Source organism: Hyla sarda, chromosome 3 (genome assembly GCF_029499605.1).
Source record: "Hyla sarda isolate aHylSar1 chromosome 3, aHylSar1.hap1, whole genome shotgun sequence".
Taxonomy (NCBI): Eukaryota; Metazoa; Chordata; class Amphibia; order Anura; family Hylidae; genus Hyla; species Hyla sarda.
The window spans coordinates 413692511-413719284 of record NC_079191.1 but is presented as its reverse complement, the minus strand read 5'-3'; the positions used below and the strand labels follow the sequence as shown (position 1 = coordinate 413719284).

The 26774-nt window shown below is 48.6% G+C and overlaps 1 protein-coding gene across 4 annotated transcripts in view; it reads left to right on the top strand.

Annotated features, from left to right (window-relative positions):
• Positions 1-26774, top strand: part of RD3 (RD3 regulator of GUCY2D) — a 78326-nt gene that overhangs the window by 12087 nt on the left and 39465 nt on the right. The window contains exon 1 of one of the 4 annotated variants that reach the window (XM_056568248.1): positions 11106-11191. The exons of the other annotated variants lie outside the window; for them this stretch is intronic. Within the exon in view, the coding sequence (XP_056424223.1) occupies positions 11148-11191 (44 nt within the window). The 5' untranslated portion in view covers positions 11106-11147. Of the gene's footprint in view, positions 1-11105; positions 11192-26774 lie in introns of those variants that run through there. 4 annotated transcript variants of the gene reach the window in all.

Below are 26774 nucleotides of genomic sequence, written 5' to 3'. Positions count from 1 at the left end.
GTGCCGTGGATATTGCAAGCACTTCAGTAAAGTTATTCACCTTCAAGTTAAATCTCTTTGTGGACCTTCAGTCATTTCATGCACCTATTGTTACTGGGAAGGGCGGCGATAGGCCGGAACATTGATTCAGCATACCAGCCCTCAGCATGGCATCACGAACTATAGGGTTAACATTAACCCCTCATTTACCGATACTATACCACCACTACCATACACCCCCCAAGGACTACCACAAAGCCTTTTTGGCGTTGCACGAACAGGATTCGGGTGTGTGCCTACTATTTCCACTAGTGAAAGTGTACTCCCCCCAGAAGTGAACTTTATTAATGTACTGTGGATTTATACTCCGGAGAAAGGGGTTGCGCACACGTTGCTGTGTGGAGGAAGTGCGCATGTAAAGTAAGGGGGGAGGCGAACAGTACAGCGGAGCTACAAGTTAGCGCGGGACATCCCGGCGCACGTGATCCAGAGACCCCGCCCACCGAAGCTCTCGGTGCCGCGGTGGCCATTTTGTCGGAGCCTAGTGCCAGAAACCAACAAAGAGAGACAGCGCAGAGTGCGACAGCGGGCGGGAAGCTGCGAGGAACAGTACGGGACTCTGAAACATCAGATTGCCGAATCGAAGTCCTGTATAGAGTCTCTTCAACTGCCGATCAACGCACTCAAATTTCAATTAAAGGCTGTTGAGTTTCAGGTCACCGCTCTCAAATTTGAAATCTACGCTCTAAAGTTCCAGATTAAAGAACTGCGCATTTCTTTGGGATCTAGGAATCCAAGATCTATTTAAAGGGCCAGCGTACCAAATACAGAGATGTCAGAACCTGCAGCCCTACAGTCCCCGCCTGAACAGCAAGGGGGTGATGCTCCAGTGGCCCCACCAGTGGGGTCTCCACCCCAAGCCAGAATAATGTTGCCGCCTTCACCAACGCTCTCGAACTCCCAAGGACGTACTCTGCCCGAGATGCCAGCAAGACCTCCAGCACAGGCGGAACAGGACCCAATTAGTCCACCTTCAGTTTCTCCCTATGTGTCGGGAGCCCCAGTTGCTGCACCTGTCTTCTTGGGGAATCCTGTGCTTCCCACCTACAATGGTGACCCTTTTACCTTAAGAGACTTCAAAGAAAAATTCTACAGCCTCTTTGCATTTTATGCACTTCCCCCTCATCAACAGGTACAACTGCTTCTGGGACAACTCCAGGAACCCGCCTTGGAAGATCTTTGCACTTGGCCAGTGGCTGATAAGGCCACAGTGGGACAGATTTTTGAAGGACTTTCTCAAGTGTTTGAATCTCGCTCCCCCTCGGAGGTACGCCTCCAACTCTATGAACGAAGCCAGAAGCCAGGTGAGACCCTCCGAGCATATGCAGTGGCTTTACAGAGCGCATTAGAGGCGGTACAGAAGTTGGACGGCATCACGCCCGATCAGGGCAATCGAGTACTAATGGACCGTTTTATAGAAGGGGCGCTAAACAAATGGGACAAGGCCCAACTTAGGATGCTGGCCATGCAAATTCCCGACATGGCTTTCTCAGCTTTTAAGAGACTCGCGGTTAAAGTAATAGAGTCGGGACCTCAGACAGAGGAGATTAGTGTACCCGCTGCTTAATCTCTGGGACCCGCGCCCCAGCCGCCTGTCCCTTCTCAATCTGCTCCACCAACACTTTCTTCTAGTCCTTGGACAGCTGATTTACAAGACATTAAACAGGACATTGAACAGTTAGCCAAGGCCTTTAAAGAAATGGCGGTACAGCCAAATTCTTCTAGATTTGCAACACCACCAACTAAGAAGGCTGACCCTCGCCCTGTCACTCCATCTAGTATTCCTCCTGTGAGACCACCTGGGAGACAGAGACCCGTCTGTAGTAATTGTAAAAAGAATGGACACTGGAAGAGCCAATGCTGGGCTTTAAACGGGCTTCCCCTGGGGTCGAGGACCGCACCCCAGGAGTAGAGGTTGAAGGTCCAGAATAAACCAGCGACAAGAAGGGACTGTCTATGTATGTAGCTGCTTGTCCTTATGTACAGGTGATGATTGAAGGTGTCCGGTTACAAGCTCTGATAGATACGGGGTCTCAGGTTTCCAATATTCCACAGGGGGTTTTCTATAAATACTGGGGCCCAGAAAGGTTGTGTGACCCTGAGGAAGCGGACTTCAGAGTAATTGCAGGGAACGGGAAACCAGTACCCAGGCATGGTTACTGGGAGCCCACGGTGCAGGTGGGAAAACATGTGTTAGGAAGAAAAGGGGTGATTGTCACAAATGTTAGGGATGAGGGAGCAGCTGATTTCATTTTAGGCATGAATATTATGAGGCACTGTTTTGATGATATTGTCTGTGCACTGCATGCATCTCTCCCTCACTTGTCACCCCCAGGCCGGCGAGCTGCCCAACACCACCTCAAAATCCTCATAGCAGAACAGAAGTTCGTAAATCATCATGGAGAAATCTGTCAAGATTACCAAGCACTCTTGGAGCCTCTTCTGCTGGAAGATTGTCCCTTGGTGGGAGCTGCTAGAAGCCTGGTAACTGTACGGGATGGGAAGGTCCCGGTGAGACTCATCAATCTCTTTCAAGTTGCTGTCCAACTACCCAAGTACACCCCAGTGGCTACTCTACACCATCTAAATGTCCGAGATGTAGTCTCGAAGTCACAGGTGGTCCCACGAGGACCTGACTAGAACCCTGCGGAACCGTGGTGGAATCAACTACAGATAGGAGACGAAGATACCCCCAAGGAACAGGTGGAAGGAGTTATCCAGGTGGCTAGGAAACATCAGGAAGCTTTCAGCAAGTTTCCCACAGACTTTGGCAGGACCACCATGATCAAACATAGGATTCTCACCGGAGACAATCCACCCATTAAAGAGAGACATCGCCCTGTGGCTCCTGGGATGTATCAGACCATAAAGAAAATGCTGGTGGAGATGAAAGAGGCCGATGTCATCCAAGAAAACCAGAGTCCGTGGGCTGCACCTTTGGTCCTAGTGAAGAAGAAAGATGGCACCATCCGTTTTTGTGTGGATTACCGGAAACTAAACAACATAACTCATAAGGATGCCTATCCTCTCCCACGCATTGAAGAATCCTTGACTGCGTTGGGGTCTGCCGCATACTTTTCCACACTGAATTTGACTAGCGGCTACTGGCAGGTGCCAATGGCAGAAGAGGACAGAGAGAAGACTGCATTTGTGACCCCCATGGGTCTCTTCGAGTTCAAAATTATGCCCTTTGGACTGTGCAATGCACCAGCTACTTTCCAACGCCTAATGGAGCGATGCTTCGGGCACCTTAACTTCCAGAGTGTTTTGTTGTATCTAGATGACGTCATAGTCTACTCTCGAACGTATCAGGAACACCTGGATCACCTGAAAGAAGTTTTCCAAGTTCTTATGCAACATGGACTCAAGGTTAAACCTTCTAAATGTCACTTGTTAAAGCCTCAAGTGCACTACTTAGGACATGTCATCAGTGCTCAAGGAGTCCAGCCTGATCCAGACAAAGTGAGTGCTGTGAAAGAGTGGCCTACACCCAGGACGGTGCGAGACGTCCGAAGTTTCCTAGGATTTGCTGGATATTACCGGCGTTTCATCCCTCATTTTGCTCAAATTGCTGCACCCTTGACCGAATTACTGAGAGGGACTGCCTGGGATAATTATAATGGGAGGCTTCCCATCCAGTGGGCCGACGAATAAGAAGATGCTTTTCGAGCCCTGAAGTATCTCCTCATGGAACCCCCCATATTGGCATATCCTGACTACAGCCTGCCTTCCGTTTATACACAGACGCTAGCTTTGAAGGTCTGGGGGCGGTCTTATCTCAAGTGCAAGATGGCAAGGAGAGGGTGATTGCCTATGCCAACCGGCATCTTTGAGGTGCTGAGAAGAATGATGCTAACTACAGCTCCTTCAAGCTGGAACTGCTGGCCCTGGTTTGGGCTATTACTGAGAAGTTTAACCCCTTAAGGACTCAGCCCATTTTGGCCTTAAGGACTCAGACAATTTAATTTTAACTTTTTCATTTTTTCCTCCTCGCCTTCTAAAAATCATAACTCTTTTATATTTTCATCCACAGACTAGTATGAGGGCTTGTTTTTTGCGCGACCAGTTGTCCTTTGTAATGACATCACTCATTATATCATAAAATGTATTTCGCAACTAAAAAACACTATTTTTGTGGGGAAATTAAAACGAAAAACGCAATTTTGCTAATTTTGGAAGGTTTTGTTTTCACGCCATACAATTTATGGTAAAAATGACGTGTGTTCTTTATTCTGAGGGTCAATACAATTAAAATGATACCCATTACTACATACTTTTATATTATTGTTGCGCTTAAAAAAAATCACAAACTTTTTAACCAAATTAGTACGTTTATAATCCCTTTATTTTGATGACCTCTAACTTTTTTATTTTTCCGTATAAGAGGCGGTATGGGGGCTCATTTTTTGCGCCATGATCTGTACTTTTTTTTGATACCACATTTGCATATAAAAAACTTTTAATACATTTTTTATAATTTTTTTTAAATAAAATGTATTAAAAAAGTAGGAATTTTGGACTTTTTTTTTTTTTCGTTCACGCCGTTCACCGTACGGGATCATTAACATTTTATTTTAATAGTTCGGACATTTACACACGCGGCGATACCAAATATGTCTATAAAAAATGTTTTTACGCTTTTTGGGGGTAAAATAGGAAAAAACGGACGTTTAACTTTTTTATTGGGGGAGGGGATTTTTCACTTTTTTTTACTTTTACTTTTACATTTTTTTACATTTTTTTTTACACTTGAATAGTCCCCATAGGGGACTATTCATAGCAATACCATGATTGCTAATACTGATCTGTTCTATGTATAGGACATAGAACAGATCAGTGTTATCGGTCATCTCCTGCTCTGGTCTGCTCGATCACAGACCAGAGCAGGAGACGCCGGGAGCCACACGGAGGCAGGTGAGGGGACCTCCGTGCGGCGTTATGAATGATCGGATCCCCGCAGCAGCGCTGCGGGCGATCCGATCGTTCATTTAAATCGCGAACTGCCGCAGATGCCGGGATCTGTATTGATCCCGGCACCTGAGGGGTTAATGGCGGACGCCCGCGAGATCGCGGGCGTCGGCCATTGCCGGCGGGTCCCTGGCTGCGATCAGCAGCCGGGATCAGCCGCGCATGACACGGGCATCGCTCCGATGCCCGCGGTTATGCTTAGGACGTAAATGTACGTCCTGGTGCGTTAAGTACCACCTCACCAGGACGGACATTTACGTCCTGCGTCCTTAAGGGGTTAAAGACTATCTGGCTGCTACTCCCTACACGGTCTACACTGATAACAACCCCTTGGCCCATCTGAACACTGCTAAGTTGGGAGCTCTTGAACAGCGTTGGGCCTCTCGGTTGGCCAACTATGATTTTAACATCAAGTACCGCAGCGGAAAAACCAATGTTAATGCGGATGTACTTTTCTCGCATGGCCCCGGGAGAAGCACCCCCTACTGAAGATGTGTGGGAAGATGTAGAGATGCTTCCCTTTTACTGAAGGTTCGTAAGCCAGAATGCTCTAACGGCCCAGGCGGGTGATGGACCTGAATCTCCCAAAGTCTCTGAAGATCTGTCCACCTGGAAGACGATTCAAGATGAGAGCAGGGTTATCGGGGACCTCCTCGACTATTGCCTCCACAAGAAGGTACCTACTCGGGTGCGTAAGGCTCATGGAGACTTTGAATTGAAGCGGCTGTGGCGGCAGAGAAATCCCCTGTTCCTGCACAAGGGGTTGGTCTACCGAAATTCCCTGGACCCCGTCTCAGGAGATCGCATACACCAGATTGTGGTCCCCAGGAGGGATGCAGCCATGGTTCTAAATGCCTATCATGATCAATCCGGCCACTTCAGGGTCCATAAGACGGAGATCACTGTCAGAAGAAGGTTCTACTGGATTGGGATGCGGGGAGACATCGAGAAATGGTGTGCCGAGTGCTCTGTGTGCAACGTGATAAAGAACCCCCGGAGGGACGCCAGAGCCCCTTTGCATCCCATCTGTACAGAAAGACCGAATCAAATTGTCACCTTGGACCATGTGAAGTTGGCCCCCACTCGATCTGGCTATTGCCACGCTCTAACAATGGTGGATCATTATTCCAAGTGAGTGGTCGTGGTCCCCGTCAAGGATCTTACCGCCAAGACTGCTGCTCAACTCTTCTATCGGCATTGGATCCAACCCTTGGGGTGTCCAGAATCGGTCCTCATGGATCGGGGAACCGCCTTTGAAGCCCAGTTGTTCCAGGAACTTTGCCGGTTGCATGATTGCAAGAAGCTCCGGATGACGGCCTAGCATCCCCAAGGGAATGGACTCTGTGAAAGGATCAATCAAGTGTTCATCCAGATGCTCAGAGCAGCCTCTGTCTAGAAGCGCGAAGAGTGGCCTCAGCTGCTGCCAGAACTTCTGGAAATTTACAACAACACTGTTCACTGTTCTACGGGGTATACGCCCTTTTTCTTGATAATGGGCCGACACGGCCAATTGCCAAAGGATCGGACCTTCGGGCTAAAGGCACCTTTCAACAATTCTCCTCAGGCTTCCCAAGGTTGGGTGTCAGAACATCGACGAAGAATTGAGGAAGCAATGGACATCGTTGAGAAGAAAATGGGTGAAGTTCATGAACGCCAGCAGAAAGATTATAATCAACATGCTTCGGCTCAGCCCTTGCAACTTGGAGATAAAGTGTGGCTCAGAAAATTTCCTAGAACCCATAAACTGGACTCTCTGTGGGAGACGGAGCCATACACCATCACTGCGGTTCCTTATCCTGAAACAGACGTGTACGAGATTCAAAAAGACGGGTTCGAGCCACAGGTGGTTCACCGGAATAGGATAAAAGTGTGCCGGAAAGAAGATATACTTGGCCCATCTCCTCCTAATCCTTCTGATCCTCCTGCTACTTCCACTCCACCTCCACCAAGACCAGTGAAGGAATATGTGCCAGGAGAGGGAATTCATCCCACTCTGGACGTTCCTTTGTTCCCATCTCAACAGCCCACCATGTATTGGGGCATACCGATCCCAGCTCCATCCAGTCAGCCAACGCTGGTTGTTCCACCCAGTCGGTTGCCCATAGCTGTTGCCCCCTGTCAACCACCATTGGTTGCTATACCCAACATTAGTCCTGCTCCAGTGACTGCTCCGGACATTGAAGCCACTACTCCGTCTGTATTAAGAGAACCCCTCAGTTCAACCAAAGCTGTTGCTTACGTTTCCAGCCCTCCAGCTGGTCCCTCGGGGACTGAAGTTCTTGAAGAATCCTCAAGTGAAGGAACTCCTGATGACTCGGAGGTGGTGTTGCGGCTGTCTCAAAAGGACTACACAGGGCAATCTACCCATAAGATACCAGGACTCACATTTAGTACCTGCACACATGGTACCTTTGATAACCCACTTCAATGCCCTGCCACTGTTAGGTACACTTCTTCTCTTCTTTCTTCTATTGCGTGTGTGAGATGCTCTGCCTGGCCAGTAGGTGCTCTTGCAAATACAGAATTAAACATGTAATCCTAAGAATAACCTAGTAGGTTCTTTTGAAAGTGCTCTAGGGGTAAGTAGCATGTAGTCGATAGACCCTAGCAGCCACCCTTACTGTGACCTAGCTTCCGGCTAGTCAGTATACCTTTCTTGTACTAACTAACAGGTAACTTATTGTTTGGCAAATAAAATGTGTGAGATAATACATATGTCTAGTCAGCTTGAAGCTAACTGTATAGAGAGCTGTACTAATGTCTTAGGTAGCTATTTAACTGTCTAGGGAGACCTAATTGCCTAGTAAGCTTCAAATGTATAATAGGTTTTATAAAGTTGTATAGGAAGCTAGAAACTAAAGGATAGATAGCTTCTTTAAATGTCTAGATAGCATTAAATGTCTAGATAGCACTAAATGTCTAGATAGCACTAAATGTCTAGATAGCATCAAAATGCCTAGATAGATTTCTAATGTCTTTAGTCTACTTAGGATGTATAGCAAAAGTACAGATCATCCTGTTCTATAGCATCCTGTTCTAGTCTTAGTCCCTCTGCCTCAGGGGACAGACATCGAGGCCGACTTATCTTTAGTAAGGGGGTTTGTGGTGTCCCGGTACCGCATTCTATACGGTACCTATTTATGTGTGGGTTCCCATAGCCAGAGTCCCTAGGACGTAGGGATCCCTGTAATGTAGTTTACCCCTTGTCGCCTCTATTTCTACTAGTAGACCAGTGGTCTATATAAGGTTAATGTAAATGTAATGATTTATTTGTAAATAAATGGTTAATTACTTGTTTCCATAGAGTTGCAGGACCTGCGGGTCATGTGACTAGGTGAACTCTATGGTATTAAGCTTAAGGACCTTTGGAGGCCCTGTGACGTAAGCAATCCCATTACACCATGTAATGGTGAATGGCAGATGTTCGGACCAATCAGATTCGCCCCGCCCCCTGCCCATATAAGGGAGCGGTGGCCATCTTCTCGCTTTCTTGTTCCTGGGCAAGCAAGCAAGACCTGTACAGCAACTGGCGCAGTGAGTTAGGCCCGAGCCTTGCGGCGATGGCTGAACAATCTAATCATAGAGTGTATCAATTGCCAAACACTCTGCAGCATCACCGGACCTAATAACTCCCCTAAATCCGGACGTATCTGCAAATCTCTCCCTAAATTCAAAGACTGTATCACTAACTCAAGGTCCGCAACAACTGTCAGTCACTAAGTAACCTAAGGACTGTTTATATGAGACTGTAACTGTGCCGTGGATATTGCAAGCACTTCAGTAAAGTTATTCACCTTCAAGTTAAATCTCTTTGTGGACCTTCAGTCATTTCATGCACCTATCGTTACTGGGAAGGGCAGCGATAGGCCGGAACATTGATTCAGCATTCCAGCCCTCAGCCTGGCGTCACGAACTATAGAATTAACATTAACCCTCATTTACCGATAAGACAAGCAGGGCTTTGTACACTGAGGACAAGCAGGGATCTGTACACTGAGGACAAGCAGGGCTCTGTACACTGAGGACAAGCAGGGATCTGTACACATGTATATTTAATATAATGTATAGTACTTACCTTGTTTAGCATCGCAGGACCTTCGGTCATGGGACCATGTTAATATCCTCTATGGTATGTTGGAGGACCTTTGGAGGTCCTTGGGTCACGTGTTACCCATAATCCTTTGTAATGATGATTGACACAAGTATTGGACCAATTGGCACTATTCCGGCCCCTGCCCATATAAGGGAGCTGTAGCCAATTATCTCTCTCTGGGTTGCTGCTCTCGTGGATGCTGGACTAGCAGGACGGATCTGCGCAACTTGCAAAGACACGCCAGGCCTGAAAACCTATCGGCCTCAGCGGAACTAAAACCGTGAGTTCTAAACTACTCCCCGCTAAAGCTAGCATGACTACTGGACCGCAACTAAATCCCCTAAATCCAGTGGAACAGCGCATATTATCCTAAAGACTCTAAACTGCTAATGTCCCAACCTTTGTCAATCTCCAAAGAAAGCTTGCATGTATAGCAACTGTTCCGGTTATGAAGCTTGCATAAAATCTTCAGTAAAAGTTACAACTATGGACATTCCATTATTATCTACCTCCCTATCGCTCTTGGGAAGGGTGGCAGTAGGAAAAGCATTACTGAGGAGCCCTCACCCTGGCATCACTAATAGCAAGGGTTAACAAGCACCCTTTAGTCACCACACAGCTACACTCCCCATACCATACTCCCCCAGGCTATCAACTGAGGACAAGCAGGGCTCTGTGCACCAAAGACAAGCAGGGCTCTGTACACTAAGGACAAGCAGGGCTCTGTGCACCAAGGGCAAGCAGGGCTCTGTGCACCAAGGACAAGCAGGGCTCTGTGCACCAAGGACAAGCAGGGCTCTGTGCACTGAGAACAAGCAATGCTTAGTGCACTGAGGAAAAGGAGGACTCTGTACACTGAGGAGGGCAAGCAGGGCTCTGTAAACTGAGGACAAACAGGGCTCTGTGCACTGAGGACAAGCAGGGCTCTGTGCACCAAGGACAAGCAGGGCTCTGTACACTGAGGACAAGCAGGGCTCTGTAAACCAAGGACAAGCAGGGCTCTGTGCACTGAGGACAAGCAGGGCTGTGTGCACCGAGGACAAGCAGGGCTGTGTGCACCGAGGACAAGCAGGGCTATGTACACTAAGGACAAGCAGGGCTCTGTGCACCAAGGACAAGCAGGGCTCTGTGCACCAAGGACAAGCAGGGCTCTGTGCACTGAGGAAAGCAGGGCTCTGTACACTGAGGGCTAACAGGGCTCTGTAAACTGAGGGCAAACAGGGCTCTGTACACTGAGGACAAGCAGGGCTCTGTGCACCGAGAACAAGAAGGACTCTGTACAATTAGGACAAGCAGGGCTCTGTGCACCAAGGACAAGCAGGGCTCTGTGCACTGAGAGCTAGCAGGACTCTGTACAATGAGGACAACAGGGCTCTGTGCACCGAGGATAAGAAGGGCTCTGTGCAGTGAGGACAAGCAGGGCTCTGTACACTGAGGACAAGCAGGGCTCTGTACACCGAGAACAAGCAGGACTCTGTACAATTAGGACAAGCAGGGCTCTGTGCACCAAGGACAAGCAGGGCTCTGTGCACTGAGAGCAAGCAGGACTCTGTACAATGAGGACAAGCAGGGCTCTGTGCACCGAGGATAAGAAGGGCTCTGTGCACTGAGGACAAGCAGGGCTCTGTACACTGAGGACAAGCAGGGCTCTGTATACTGAGGACAAGCGGGGCTCTGTACACTGAGGACAAGCAGGGCTCTGTACACTGAGGACAAGCAGAGCTCTGTACACTGAGGACAAGCAGGGCTCTGTACACTGACCATAAGCAGGGCTCTGTACACTGAGGCTTTGTGACACGCTCCTGGCTCACACAGCATAATAATTGACAAACCAGGAGCCTGCACAGAGCCCTGCTTATCCACACTTCCTGTATTTGGACTCCTCATAGAGATACACAGGCAGAAGCTGCAGGAAAAAAAATATACACATTGTTTAACCAACGTATATTACAAATATACATATCATGGTATTATCTACATTATATAATGCTCCACTTGTAGCAGACTGCAGCACCGACTCTGGAGCATTGTGAATGGAACAGATCCAATGTGGAACTTCAGTGAGAAAATTCCTTGCCTAATTTCCATATGGTGAATATACCCTATAGAGCTATTTTGTTAGGGAAAGGTAACCTCATGGGGTTTTATGCCTCCCTCTGGGTTAACACAGCAGGTTATCAGGCTGAACTGGTTGGACGTACAGTATGTATTTTTAGGGTACGCTGTGTTAGCACTACATGGGACCTTAACCTTACATACAATGTTACTATGTTGTGTCTATAGCTCCTACTCCATTAGTCTCAAACTGTGGCCCTCCAGACGTTGCAAAATTTGAACTTCCAGCATGCTGGGAGTTGAAGTTTTGCAATGTGGTAGCTTGGGGGTGTAGGGTGTAGGTGGTGTAGCTGTGCAGTGATGAAAGGGTGTTGGATTTAACCCTTAAAGGACAAGTCTCACAGTAAACAATTGTTCAGCTTTTAGTGCTGAAGGTAAAGTTATATAGGTTTGTAAATCACTTCCATTACCAATGCTGCTTAGAAACAAGCTTTATCTGCATTCTTCTGTCTGACAGGAAATTCAGCTGTTCCAGGTTTTCATGACTTTCGACCCCCTATTCAGGCTGTTATCAGCAGCATCCAGGGGCCGTGACGTGACAATTACCCAGAAAACCCCTGTGCTGCAGAGAGCTCCCTGTGCTCGGCCTTAGCCCCTCCCATCTGATGAATATTCACACTGTCCTCCCTCTGTTCTGCAGTGATTGGCTGAGCAGCACTGCCTATATGCCGGCTGATTCAGATCATAGTTCTCTCCCCTCTCCTTGCTAATGTTTTTACACTGATAACGGAGGAGAGGGGGGAGGGGAGGGAGCTGCCAGCATAGGGCTGTCACACTGAGAATGGAGGGGAGGGAGAGTAGAGTTGTCACACTGAGCACTGAGGAGAGAGGAGTGCAGGGCAGAGGAGGGGGGAGGTGATTGTGCCACTGTAAAGCTGTTTCATTGAGAGGAGGAGGGGGAGGGAGTGATTTTACATTGTAAAACTGCAGCTTCAACTCCAGGGTCCCTCTCTCTGAGCACTGAGATTACATTTTGTTTCCTCGTGGCCACCCTGCTGTATAGGGATATGATTGGAGCTCTGTGTTATGTGGCCACCCTGCTGTATATGGATATGATTGGAGCTCAGTGTTATGTGGCCACCCTGCTGTATAGGGCTATGATTGGAGCTCAGTGTTATGTGGTCACCCTGCTGTATAGGGCTATGATTGGAGCTCAGTGTTATGTGGCCACCCTGCTGTATAGGGCTATGATTGGAGCTCAGTGTTATGTGGTCACCCTGCTGTATAGGGCTATGATTGGAGCTCTGTGTTATGTGGTCACCCTGCTGTATAGGGCTATGATTGGAGCTCTGTGTTATGTGACCACCCTGCTGTATAGGGATATAATTGGAGCTCTGTGTTATGTGGCCACCCTGCTGTATAGGGATATGATTGGAGCTCTGTGTTATGTGATCACCCTGCTGTATAGGGATATGATTGGAGCTCAGTGTTATGTGACCACCCTGCTGTATAGGGCTATGATTGGAGCTCAGTGTTATGTGACCACCCTGCTGTATAGGGCTATGATTGGAGCTCAGTGTTATGTGGCCACCCTGCTGTATAGGGATATGATTGGAGCTCAGTGTTATGTGGTCACCCTGCTGTATAGGGATATGATTGGAGCTCTGTGTTATGTGGCCACCCTGCTGTATAGGGATATGATTGGAGCTCAGTGTTATGTGGCCACCCTGCTGTATAGGGATATGATTGGAGCTCAGTGTTATGTGGCCACCCTGCTGTATAGGGCTATGATTGGAGCTCAGTGTTATGTGGCCACCCTGCTGTATAGGGCTATGATTGGAGCTCAGTGTTATGTGGCCACCCTGCTGTATAGGGCTATGATTCGAGCGCTGTGTTATGTGGCCACCCTGCTGTATAGGGCTATGATTGGAGCTCTGTGTTATGTGACCACCCTGCTGTATAGGGCTATGATTGGAGCTCTGTGTTATGTGGCCACCCTGCTGTATAGGGATATGATTGGAGCTCTGTGTTATGTGGCCACCCTGCTGTATAGGGATATGATTGGAGCTCTGTGTTATGTGACCACCCTGCTGTATAGGGATATGATTGGAGCTCTGTGTTATGTGGCCACCCTGCTGTATAGGGATATGATTGGAGCTCAGTGTTATGTGTCCACCCTGCTGTATAGGGATATGATTGGAGCTCAGTGTTATGTGACCACCCTGCTGTATAGGGATATGATTGGAGCTCAGTGTTATGTGTCCACCCTGCTGTATAGGGATATGATTCGAGCGCTGTGTTATGTGGCCACCCTGCTGTATAGGGCTATGATTGGAGCTCTGTGTTATGTGACCACCCTGCTGTATAGGGCTATGATTGGAGCTCTGTGTTATGTGGCCACCCTGCTGTATAGGGATATGATTGGAGCTCTGTGTTATGTGACCACCCTGCTGTATATGGATATGATTGGAGCTCTGTGTTATGTGGCCACCCTGCTGTATAGGGATATGATTGGAGCTCTGTGTTATGTGGCCACCCTGCTGTATAGGGATATGATTGGAGCTCAGTGTTATGTGTCCACCCTGCTGTATAGGGATATGATTGGAGCTCAGTGTTATGTGACCACCCTGCTGTATAGGGATATGATTGGAGCTCAGTGTTATGTGTCCACCCTGCTGTATAGGGATATGATTGGAGCTCAGTGTTATGTGTCCACCCTGCTGTATAGGGATATGATTGGAGCTCAGTGTTATGTGACCACCCTGCTGTATAGGGATATGATTGTAGCTCAGTGTTATGTGTCCACCCTGCTGTATAGGGCTATGATTGGAGCTCAGTGTTATGTGACCACCCTGCTGTATAGGGCTATGATTGGAGCTCAGTGTTATGTGACCACCCTGCTGTATAGGGCTGATTGGAGCTCTGTGTTATGTGGCCACCCTGCTGTATAGGGATATGATTGGAGCTCTGTGTTATGTGTCCACCCTGCTGTATAGGGCTATGATTGGAGCTCAGTGTTATGTGACCACCCTGCTGTATAGGGCTATGATTGGAGCTCAGTGTTATGTGACCACCCTGCTGTATAGGGCTGATTGGAGCTCTGTGTTATGTGGCCACCCTGCTGTATAGGGCTATGATTGGAGCTCAGTGTTATGTGGCCACCCTGCTGTATAGGGATATGATTGGAGCTCTGTGTTATGTGGCCACCCTGCTGTATAGGGATATGATTGGAGCTCAGTGTTATGTGACCACCCTGCTGTATATGGATATGATTGGAGCTCTGTGTTATGTGACCACCCTGCTGTATAGGGCTATGATTGGAGCTCTGTGTTATGTGGCCACCCTGCTGTATAGGGCTATGATTGGAGCTCAGTGTTATGTGTCCACCCTGCTGTATAGGGATATGATTGGAGCTCTGTGTTATGTGACCACCCTGCTGTATAGGGATATGATTGGAGCTCTGTGTTATGTGGCCACCCTGCTGTATAGGGATATGATTGGAGCTCAGTGTTATGTGACCACCCTGCTGTATAGGGCTATGATTGGAGCTCAGTGTTATGTGTCCACCCTGCTGTATAGGGATATGATTGGAGCTCAGTGTTATGTGGTCACCCTGCTGTATAGGGCTATGATTGGAGCTCTGTGTTATGTGACCACCCTGCTGTATAGGGATATGATTGGAGCTCAGTGTTATGTGACCACCCTGCTGTATAGGGCTATGATTGGAGCTCAGTGTTATGTGACCACCCTGCTGTATAGGGCTATGATTGGAGCTCAGTGTTATGTGACCACCCTGCTGTATAGGGATATGATTGGAGCTCAGTGTTATGAGACCACCCTGCTGTATAGGGCTATGATTGGAGCTCTGTGTTATGTGGCCACCCTGCTGTATAGGGATATGATTGGAGCTCTGTGTTATGTGGCCACCCTGCTGTATAGGGATATGATTGGAGCTCAGTGTTATGTGGTCACCCTGCTGTATAGGGATATGATTGGAGCTCTGTGTTATGTGGCCACCCTGCTGTATAGGGATATGATTGGAGCTCTGTGTTATGTGGCCACCCTGCTGTATAGGGATATGATTGGAGCTCAGTGTTATGTGGCCACCCTGCTGTATAGGGATATGATTGGAGCTCAGTGTTATGTGACCACCCTGCTGTATAGGGATATGATTGGAGCTCTGTGTTATGTGGCCACCCTGCTGTATAGGGATATGATTGGAGCTCTGTGTTATGTGGCCACCCTGCTGTATAGGGATATGATTGGAGCTCTGTGTTATGTGACCACCCTGCTGTATAGGGATATAATTGGAGCTCTGTGTTATGTGGCCACCCTGCTGTATAGGGCTATGATTGGAGCTCAGTGTTATGTGTCCACCCTGCTGTATAGGGATATGATTGGAGCTCTGTGTTATGTGACCACCCTGCTGTATAGGGATATGATTGGAGCTCTGTGTTATGTGACCACCCTGCTGTATATGGATATGATTGGAGCTCTGTGTTATGTGACCACCCTGCTGTATATGGATATGATTGGAGCTCTGTGTTATGTGGCCACCCTGCTGTATAGGGCTATGATTGGAGCTCAGTGTTATGTGACCACCCTGCTGTATAGGGATATGATTGGAGCTCTGTGTTATGTGGCCACCCTGCTGTATAGGGCTATGATTGGAGCTCAGTGTTATGTGTCCACCCTGCTGTATAGGGCTATGATTGGAGCTCTGTGTTATGTGACCACCCTGCTGTATAGGGCTATGATTGGAGCTCAGTGTTATGTGACCACCCTGCTGTATAGGGCTATGATTGGAGCTCTGTGTTATGTGGCCACCCTGCTGTATATGGATATGATTGGAGCTCTGTGTTATGTGACCACCCTGCTGTATAGGGCTATGATTGGAGCTCAGTGTTATGTGACCACCCTGCTGTATAGGGATATGATTGGAGCTCTGTGTTATGTGACCACCCTGCTGTATAGGGCTATGATTGGAGCTCTGTGTTATGTGGCCACCCTGCTGTATATGGATATGATTGGAGCTCTGTGTTATGTGACCACCCTGCTGTATAGGGCTATGATTGGAGCTCAGTGTTATGTGACCACCCTGCTGTATAGGGATATGATTGGAGCTCTGTGTTATGTGACCACCCTGCTGTATAGGGATATGATTGGAGCTCTGTGTTATGTGGGAATGGCTAACATAAGTTAGGGGAGGTAACAAGTTCTCTGCTCAGGCAGCTGAGAGCAGGAAATGTGAGCAGTGCATGCAGGGAAATGTAGTCTTTGAGATCACAGGCATAGCCACCATAACCAGGAAGTAACTGGAATTTATGAGCTGAATAGCCTGTGAATGGGGGCCGGAAAAAAAATCACAAACATGTCAGAGAGGTGGTAGGTGAATATACTATGGAATGGCTAGGTATTTTTTTTTCTTTGCTGCATGGGATATCTTCTTTAACTGTGGTGACACCAGGGAGGGGATTCTTCCTCAATATATATATATCCTACCACCACCCGTCCCAGGAACGATAGGGAGGAATAAAGGATTGTCCACAACCGGAGGTTTAGTAAACTGTAGAGAACTTTACTGCAGCTTTTATGCAGGTTGATAACGGCAAACAGTCTATACAGAAGAGTAGTCTGTAAGTTCCTCACAGTTGCTTGGACCTTGTAGTATATGAGCTCTGAGTCAGGAATTACGCTGTTCAACTGGATTTAGGGGAATTATTTAGGTCCAGCAGTCACGCAGGATTGACGGGATTTAGAATTGGTAGACTCACGTTTAGTAAACTGCTGAATTGGTAGGCTTCAGGCCTGCTAGTCCGGAACCCAAGAGAGCGAGGATTGGTTAATAGCGCCCTTATATGGAGAGGGGCAGGCTTAGAGCTTATTGGTTCCCACCAGCTGTCAGTCCTTTCACAAAGCATTATGGTACATCAGCATTATGACCACATCACGTCAACTGGAAGGTCCTTAAGCTTAACCTAACATTAATGCAACAAGGGGGACCTATGAGTGGAGGGTAAATCCAATATTATTAACATTTGACCGCTAAGCAGTCACTGAGACCCTAAATTTCCCACCCAATATAAAACTTAACGTTTAATGAGCCAAGATTAAAATAACCTCACACATATTGATCCATAGTGCATTGATTGGCATGACACTGCATGCTATAGAAGTGAATTGAAAAAATAGACTGTGGCTGCAGTCCACAGTCTATAGTGTGAGACAATTAAAATTCTAACACATTGCCCGCCCGCCCGACGTTTCGCCACAGGCTGTGGCTTTATCAAGGGCTAAGAGGCAAATGCCCTTTGCCCTTTGTAGTTTTGCAACAGCTGGAGGAACACTGGTTTGGAAACACTAAGTTAAGTAATAAACTTTCAAGTGTTTTGCAACCAAACTTAGTGTTTCCAAACCAGTGTGCCTCCAGCTGTTGCAAAACTACAACTCCCAGCATGCATGGTCTGTCAGTGCATGCTGGGAGTTATAGTTTTGCAACAATTGCAACAGCTGGAGGCACTGAGGTAGGAAACGGACAATGTTTCCCAACTAGTGTGCCTCCAGTTGTTGCAAAACTACAACTCCCAGCATGCCCAGACTGCCCAGGCATGCTGGAAGTTGTAGTTCGGAAATATCTGAAGGATCAGATGTTGCCGAAACTACAACTTCCAGCATGCTTGGGCAGTCTGGGCATGCTGGGAGTTGTAGTTTTGCAACATCTGGAGGTCCACAGTTTGGAGACCACTGTATAATGGTCTCCAATCTGTGCTCTTCCAGATGTTAGAGAACTACAACTCCCAGCATGCCTGGACAGACTGAGCATGCTGAGATTTGTAGTTTTGCATCATCTGGAAGAGCACAGATTGGAGACCATTATACAGTGGTCTCCAAACTGTGGGCCTCCAGATGTTGCAAAACTACAACTCCCAGCATGCCCAGACAGCCAAAGGCTGTCTGGGCATGCTGGGAGTTGCAGTTTTGAAACTCTCAGAGGCAGCAGTGAGATCGCTTTACGGCGATCTCACTGCTGCCAATGAAGATGCCGCACTGCTGCCGGAACCTCACCTCCGGGACGCAGCGCAGCCGGGACCGCATGGAGGACGCCGGGACCGCCGGGACCGCTCGGGACACCGCTCGGACGGGTAAGTGACGCCGGGGGATGGGTCAGGGACACTTAGCAGAGCGGTGTGTGTCCCGATCCCCGTGATCTGGACTCACACACCGCGCTGCTAAGTATTTTCATAGCGAAACGCTGCTATCAGCTAGTCAGATTTGACCAGCTGATAGCAGCGATCGCTGGGGGGGGTGGGGGATGAAACCCCCTGTGGTCGCACGGTAAGATGGCTGGCTATCAGTGATAGCCACCATCTTTCCGGGCGCTGCGGGATGCCGCGAGTAGCGGCAGTAATGTTCATGACGTACCTGTATGTCATGGGTCGGGAACACCTTGCCACCCATGACGTACAGGTATGTCATAGGTCGGGAAGGGGTTAAAGAAGCAATCTTATTGGTTTTTATGGTCAATGTTTCCTCTGCAGAGGTTTTGATAAATCTCCCCCATACCCTCTTGTATCTGTCCTCTACTTACTGATCCACCGAATATTGATAGGCAAGTACTAGAGAACAGGGCCGGACTGGGAATAAAAATAGGCCCGGGCATTTCAGACTAAGCAGCCCACTTTGGCCATGGGTAGGGTTACGTGAGAGCAGAGCCACAAAGAAGGATGGGCCGATGTTAGTAATAGTTGGGTATAATAGGGTATAAAACGCCCATGTGCCCTATGACCAGTCTGTCCCTACTAAAGAATGAATGGAAGAGAGTACGGTTGGAGAATGAGACTTCAAAGCTTCTTTGTAGTCTGTTGCCATGGAGACACATATGTATGCATCAGAGCTGTAGACACAAGCAGTAGATCGTTTGTAGACAACACTATTAGTTATATTGCTTTATTTCGCATTTTAGGTTGGAGCTGAATGCTATGTTGCCAAAAAATACATTTGAGATTATCCATAGCAGTGGTTCCAAATATGGCCCCCAGATGTTGCAAACTACAACGTTCAGCTACTGCAGTATATGATTTCGATGATGGTTTTGCATTGGGCAGTAGAGCAGGGAGGAGAGAGGTTGTATTGGAAGCAATGGATGTGCTAGATGTATGTATTCAGTGAACAGTTGTTTGTCTGCTGATCCTTCACTGTACCAGTCCCTAAAGATGAAGAAAACAATCACCCCGCACCTCTGTAACGCTGCAAAACACATGACTAGGGGATATTATAGCTGCTAAGACCCCCACCAGATCATCTATCATTTAACACCTTTAACTTAATTTTAGCTTATTCCCTCCCATAAATGACATAAGACATGTGTTGGTTAAACAAAGGCCACAGCAGCCCATTTATTAAATAACATAAATAATCAATTACAACATTGTAAACCGATGTATGAACGTCATACATAACAATATAACCTGTCCTAACATTAGGATGTCTATTAGCGCAGGAGAAGAACCTGAGGGGCACCGTTACCAGACCACAGGTGATGGGATCTTCACTTGCTCCTAGCCGTAGCTCACCTGCACAGGAGCACCATTTTGTGAAGCCCACCAACCCGAATTCCACCTTCTGGCTGGGAACCGCTCCCAGCCCACCTCCACACCATCCAACATACCATGCCCATCCACTGGTGCCTCCCCAGATTCCTCTCCTGACCCCGCCACTGTGACAAAATTAAGGGCGGGCGGGCGGGACACTTCTTCAGCCACGCAGATTGTGACCCCCGTACCAATGCCCTCTCCTATATACCCTCCTTAACTCCTCCCTACTCCCTCACTAAAAGCCCGCGCTTCCCTAGCTCCCTCCTCTAAACTCCTCACATTTAACCCCTACCTTCCCGCATAATACCCCTGTCATGGGGCCCCTCCGTTCCCATTCTGTCCCCTCCAGGGCTTTCTCGACAGGGACCCTCCGGCCAACTCTGGAGTCAGCATCTCCTACAAAACACTCATTCCTTGTTACGCCGAGCGCTCCGGGTCCCCGCTCCTCCCCGGAGCGCTCGCAACATCCTCGCTACTGCAGCGCCCCGGTCAGATCTACTGACCGGGTGCGCTGCGATACCGCCCCCAGCCGGGATGCGATTCGCGATGCGGGTGGCGCCCGCTCGCGATGCGCACCCCGGCTCCCGTACCTGACTCGCTCTCCGTCGGTCCTGTCCCGGCGCGCGCGGCCCCGCTCCCTAGGGCGCGCGCGCGCCGGGTCTCTGCGATTTAAAGGCCCACTGCGCCGCTGATTGGCGCAGTGGGTCTAATCAGTGTGTTCACCTGTGCACTCCCTATGTATACCTCACTTCCCCTGCACTCCCTCGCCGGATCTTGTTGCCATCGTGCCAGTGAAAGCGTTCCCTTGTGTGTTCCTAGCCTGTGTTCCAGACCTCCTGCCGTTGCCCCTGACTACGATCCTTGCTGCCTGCCCCGACCTTCTGCTACGTCCGACCTTGCTCTTGTCTACTCCCTTGTACCGCGCCTATCTTCAGCAGTCAGAGAGGTTGAGCCGTTGCTAGTGGATACGACCTGGTTACTACCGCCGCTGCAAGACCATCCCGCTTTGCGGCGGGCTCTGGTGAAAACCAGTAGTAACTTAGAACCGGTCCACTAGCACGGTCCACGCCAATCCCTCTCTGGCACAGAGGATCCACCTCCTGCCAGCCGAATCGTGACATTCCTGTTCCACATGTCTAATGCATAATATATGTATAGTTAGTTATTCACTTGTGATCACAGAAGTTTTTTTTTTTAAACCCCTTCCAGAACAGGGTATTCTTCAACAGGAAAAGTGCAGCAGTTTTTATAATATGCTAGTTTAGGAACTACCATATAAAGCACTCACTTTATTAGGTACACCTTGTTAGTTCCAGGTCAGACCCCCTTTTGCCTTCACTCTTCATGGCATGGTTTCTTCAAGGTGCTGGACACATTCCTCAGAGATTTTGCCCCATATGGACATGATGACATCACACAGTTCCTCTATATGGACATGGTGACATCACACAGTTCTTCCATATGGACATGATGACATCACACAGTTCCTCTATATGGATATGATGACATCACACAGTTCCTCCATATGGACATGATGACATCACACAGTTCCTCCATATGAACATGATGACATCACACAGTTCCTCCATATGGACATGATGACATCACACAGTTCCTCCATATGGACATGACGACGTCACACAGCTCCTCCATATGGACATGACGACATCACACAGTTCCTCCATATGGAAATGATGACATCACACAGTTCCTCCATATGGACATGATGACATCACACAGTTCCTCCATATCGACATGATGACATCACACAGTTCCCCCATATGGACATGATGACACCACACAGTTCCTCCACATGGACATGATGACATCACACAGTTCCTCCATATCGACATGATGACATCACACAGTTCCTCCATATGGACATGATGACATCACACAGTTCCCCCATATGGACATGATGACACCACACAGTTCCTCCATATGGACATGATGACATCACACAGATCCTCTATATGGACATGACGACATCACACAATTGCTCCATATGGACATGACGACATCACACAGTTCCTCCTTATGGACATGACGACATCACACAGTTCCTCCATATGGACATGACGACATCACTCAGTTCCTCCATATGGACATGATGACATCACACAGTTCCTCCATATGGACATGATGACATCACACAGTTCCTCCATATGGACATGAGGACATCACACAGTTCTTCCATATGGACATGATGACATCACACAGTTCCCCTATATGGACATGATGACATCACGCAGTTCCTCTGTATGGACATGATGACATCACACAGTTCATCCATATAGACATGATGACATCACACAGTTCATCCATATAGACATGATGACATCACACAGTTCATCCATATGGACATGATGACATCACACAGTTCCTCCATAAGGACATGATGACATCACACAGTTCCTCCATATGGACATGATGACATCACAGAGTTCCTTCATATGGACATGATGACATCACACAGTTCCTCTATATGGACATGATGACATCACACAGTTCCTCCATATGGACATGATGACATCACACAGTTCCTCCATATGGACATGATGACATCACACAGTTCCTCCATATGGACATGATGACATCACACAGTTCCTCCATATGGACATGATGACATCACACAGTTCCTCCATATGGACATGATGACATCACACAGTTCCCCCATATGGACATGATGACACCACACAGTTCCTCCATATGGACATGATGACATCACACAGATCCTCTATATGGACATGACGACATCACACAATTGCTCCATATGGACATGACGACATCACACAGTTCCTCCTTATGGACATGACGACATCACACAGTTCCTCCATATGGACATGACGACATCACTCAGTTCGCGCGCCGGGTCTCTGCGATTTAAAGGGCCACTGCGCCGCTGATTGGCGCAGTGGGTCTAATCAGTGTGTTCACCTGTGCACTCCCTATGTATACCTCACTTCCCCTGCACTCCCTCGCCGGATCTTGTTGCCATCGTGCCAGTGAAAGCGTTCCCTTGTGTGTTCCTAGCCTGTGTTCCAGACCTCCTGCCGTTGCCCCTGACTACGATCCTTGCTGCCTGCCCCGACCTTCTGCTACGTCCGACCTTGCTCTTGTCTACTCCCTTGTACCGCGCCTATCTTCAGCAGTCAGAGAGGTTGAGCCGTTGCTAGTGGATACGACCTGGTTGCTACCGCCGCTGCAAGACCATCCCGCTTTGCGGCGGGCTCTGGTGAAAACCAGTAGTAACTTAGAACCGGTCCACTAGCACGGTCCACGCCAATCCCTCTCTGGCACAGAGGATCCACCTCCTGCCAGCCGAATCGTGACAGTAGATCCGGCCGTGGAGGCTATGCAAGTTGACCGGTCTCGCTTGACACCTCAAGAGAGGACACGACGCCGCATGGAGAATCTTTGCCTGTACTGTGCCGGTACCGAACACTTCCTGAAGGATTGTCCTATCCGTCCTCCCCGCCTGGAAAGACATACGCTGACTCCGCACAAAGGTGACACAGTTCTTGATGTCAACTCTGCTTCTCCACGCCTTACTGTGCCTGTGCGGATATCTGCCTCTACCTTCTCCTTCTCTACTAAGGCCTTCTTGGATTCCGGATCTGCAGGAAATTTTATTTTGGCCTCTCTCATCAACAGGTTCAACATCCCTGTGACCAGTCTCGCCAGACCCCTCTACATCAATTGTGTTAACAATGAAAGATTGGACTGTGCCGTGCGTTACCGCACGGAACCCCTCCTAATGTGCATCGGACCTCATCACGAAAAAATTGAGTTTTTGGTCCTCTCCATTTGCACTTCCGAAATTCTCCTTGGACTACCGTGGCTTCAACGCCATTCCCCAACCCTTGATTGGTCCACAGGAGAGATCAAGAGCTGGGGTACTTCTTGTTTCAAGGACTGTCTTAAACCGGTTCCCAGTACTCCCTGCCGTGACCCTGTGGTTCCTCCTGTAACCGGTCTCCCTAAGGCTTATATGGACTATGCTGACGTATTTTGCAAAAAGCAAGCTGAGACTTTACCCCCTCACAGGCCTTTTGACTGTCCTATTGACCTCCTCCCGGGCACTACTCCACCCCGGGGCAGAATTTACCCTCTGTCCGCCCCAGAGACTCTTGCTATGTCTGAATACATCCAGGAAAATTTAAAAAAGGGGTTTATCCGCAAATCCTCCTCTCCTGCTGGAGCTAGATTTTTCTTTGTGTCCAAAAAAGATGGCTCCCTACGTCCTTGCATTGATTACCGCGGACTTAATAAAATCACGGTAAAAAACCGCTACCCCCTACCTCTTATCTCTGAACTCTTTGATCGCCTTCAAGGTGCCCACATCTTTACCAAACTGGACTTAAGAGGTGCATATAATCTCATCCGCATCAGGGAGGGGGACGAATGGAAAACTGCATTTAACACCAGAGATGGACACTTTGAGTATCTGGTCATGCCCTTTGGCCTGTGCAACGCCCCTGCCGTCTTCCAAGACTTTGTTAATGAAATTTTTCATGATCTCTTATATTCCTGTGTTGTTGTGTATCTGGACGATATTCTGATTTTTTCTGCCAACTTAGAAGAACATCGCCAGCATGTCCGCATGGTTCTTCAGAGACTTCGAGACAATCAACTTTATGCCAAAATGGAGAAATGTCTGTTTGAATGTCAATCTCTTCCTTTCCTAGGATACTTGGTCTCTGGTCAGGGACTACAAATGGATCCAGATAAACTCTCTGCCGTCTTAGATTGGCCACGCCCCTCCGGACTCCGTGCTATCCAACGTTTTTTGGGGTTCGCCAATTATTACAGACAATTTATTCCACATTTTTCCACTATTGTGGCTCCTATCGTGGCTTTAACCAAGAAGAATGCCAATCCTAAGTCCTGGTCTCCTCAAGCGGAAGACGCATTTAAACGGCTCAAGTCTGCCTTTTCTTCTGCTCCCGTGCTCTCCAGACCTGACCCATCTAAACCCTTCCTATTGGAGGTTGATGCCTCCTCAGTGGGAGCTGGAGCGGTCCTTCTACAAAAAAATTCTTCCGGGCATGCTGTTACTTGTGGTTTTTTTTCCAGGACCTTCTCTCCGGCGGAGAGGAACTACTCCATCGGGGATCGAGAACTACTGGCCATTAAATTGGCACTTGAGGAATGGAGGCATCTGCTGGAGGGATCAAAATTTCCAGTTATCATTTTCACCGATCACAAGAATCTCTCCTATCTCCAGTCTGCCCAACGGCTGAATCCTCGCCAGGCCAGGTGGTCGTTGTTCTTTGCCCGTTTTAACTTTGAAATTCATTTCCGCCCTGCCGACAAGAACATTAGGGCCGATGCTCTCTCTCGTTCCTCGGATGCCTCGGAAGTAGAGGTCTCTCCGCAACACATCATTCCTCCTGACTGTCTGATCTCCTCTTCTCCAGCCTCCATCAGGCAAACTCCTCCAGGGAAGACCTTTGTTTCTCCACGCCAGCGTCTCGGGATTCTCAAATGGGGTCACTCCTCCCACCTCGCAGGCCATGCGGGCATCAAAAAGTCCTTGCAACTCATCTCTCGTTTCTATTGGTGGCCGACTCTGGAGACGGATGTCTGTGCCCGGGATAAGACTCCTCGCCAGAAGCCTGCTGGTCTCCTTCACCCTCTGCCTGTCCCCGAACAGCCTTGGTCTCTGATTGGTATGGACTTTATTACAGACCTACCCCCATCCCGTGGCAACACTGTTGTTTGGGTGGTCGTTGATCGATTTTCCAAGATGGCACATTTTATTCCTCTTCCTGGTCTTCCTTCAGCGCCTCAGTTGGCAAAACAATTTTTTGTACACATTTTTCGTTTTCACGGTTTGCCCACGCAGATTGTCTCGGATAGAGGTGTCCAATTCGTGTCTAAATTCTGGAGGGCTCTCTGTAAACAACTCAAGATTAAATTAAACTTCTCTTCTGCTTATCATCCTCAATCCAATGGGCAAGTAGAAAGAATTAACCAGGTCCTGGGTGACTATTTACGGCATTTTGTTTCCTCCCGCCAGGATGACTGGGCAGATCTTCTACCTTGGGCCGAATTCTCGTACAACTTTAGAGTCTCTGAATCTTCTGCTAAATCCCCATTTTTCGTGGTGTACGGCCGTCACCCTCTTCCCCCCCTCCCTATTCCCTTGTCCTCTGGTTTGCCCGCTGTAGATGAAGTGACTCGTGATCTTTCCACCATATGGAAAGAGACCCAAAATTCTCTTTTACAGGCTTCATCTCGCATGAAAAAGTTTGCCGATAAGAAAAGAAGAGCTCCCCCCATTTTTGCTCCCGGAGACAAGGTATGGCTCTCCGCTAAATATGTCCGCTTTCGTGTCCCCAGTTACAAACTGGGACCACGCTATCTTGGTCCTTTCAAAGTCTTGTGCCAAATTAATCCTGTCTCTTACAAACTTCTTCTTCCTCCTTCTCTTCGTATTCCCAATGCCTTTCATGTCTCTCTTCTTAAACCACTCATCATCAACCGTTTCTCTCCCAAGCTTGTTTCTCCCACTCCTGTTTCCGGTTCTTCTGACGTCTTCTCAGTGAAGGAGATACTGGCCTCCAAGACGGTCAGAGGAAAAAGGTTCTTTTTGGTTGATTGGGAGGGCTGTGGACCTGAAGAGAGATCCTGGGAACCTGAGGACAACATCCTAGACAAAAGTCTGCTCCTCAGGTTCCCAGGCTCCAAGAAGAGGGGGAGACCCAAGGGGGGGGGTACTGTTACGCCGAGCGCTCCGGGTCCCCGCTCCTCCCCGGAGCGCTCGCAACATCCTCGCTACTGCAGCGCCCCGGTCAGATCTACTGACCGGGTGCGCTGCGATACCGCCCCCAGCCGGGATGCGATTCGCGATGCGGGTGGCGCCCGCTCGCGATGCGCACCCCGGCTCCCGTACCTGACTCGCTCTCCAGCGGTCCTGTCCCGGCGCGCGCGGCCCCGCTCCCTAGGGCGCGCGCGCGCCGGGTCTCTGCGATTTAAAGGCCCACTGCGCCGCTGATTGGCGCAGTGGGTCTAATCAGTGT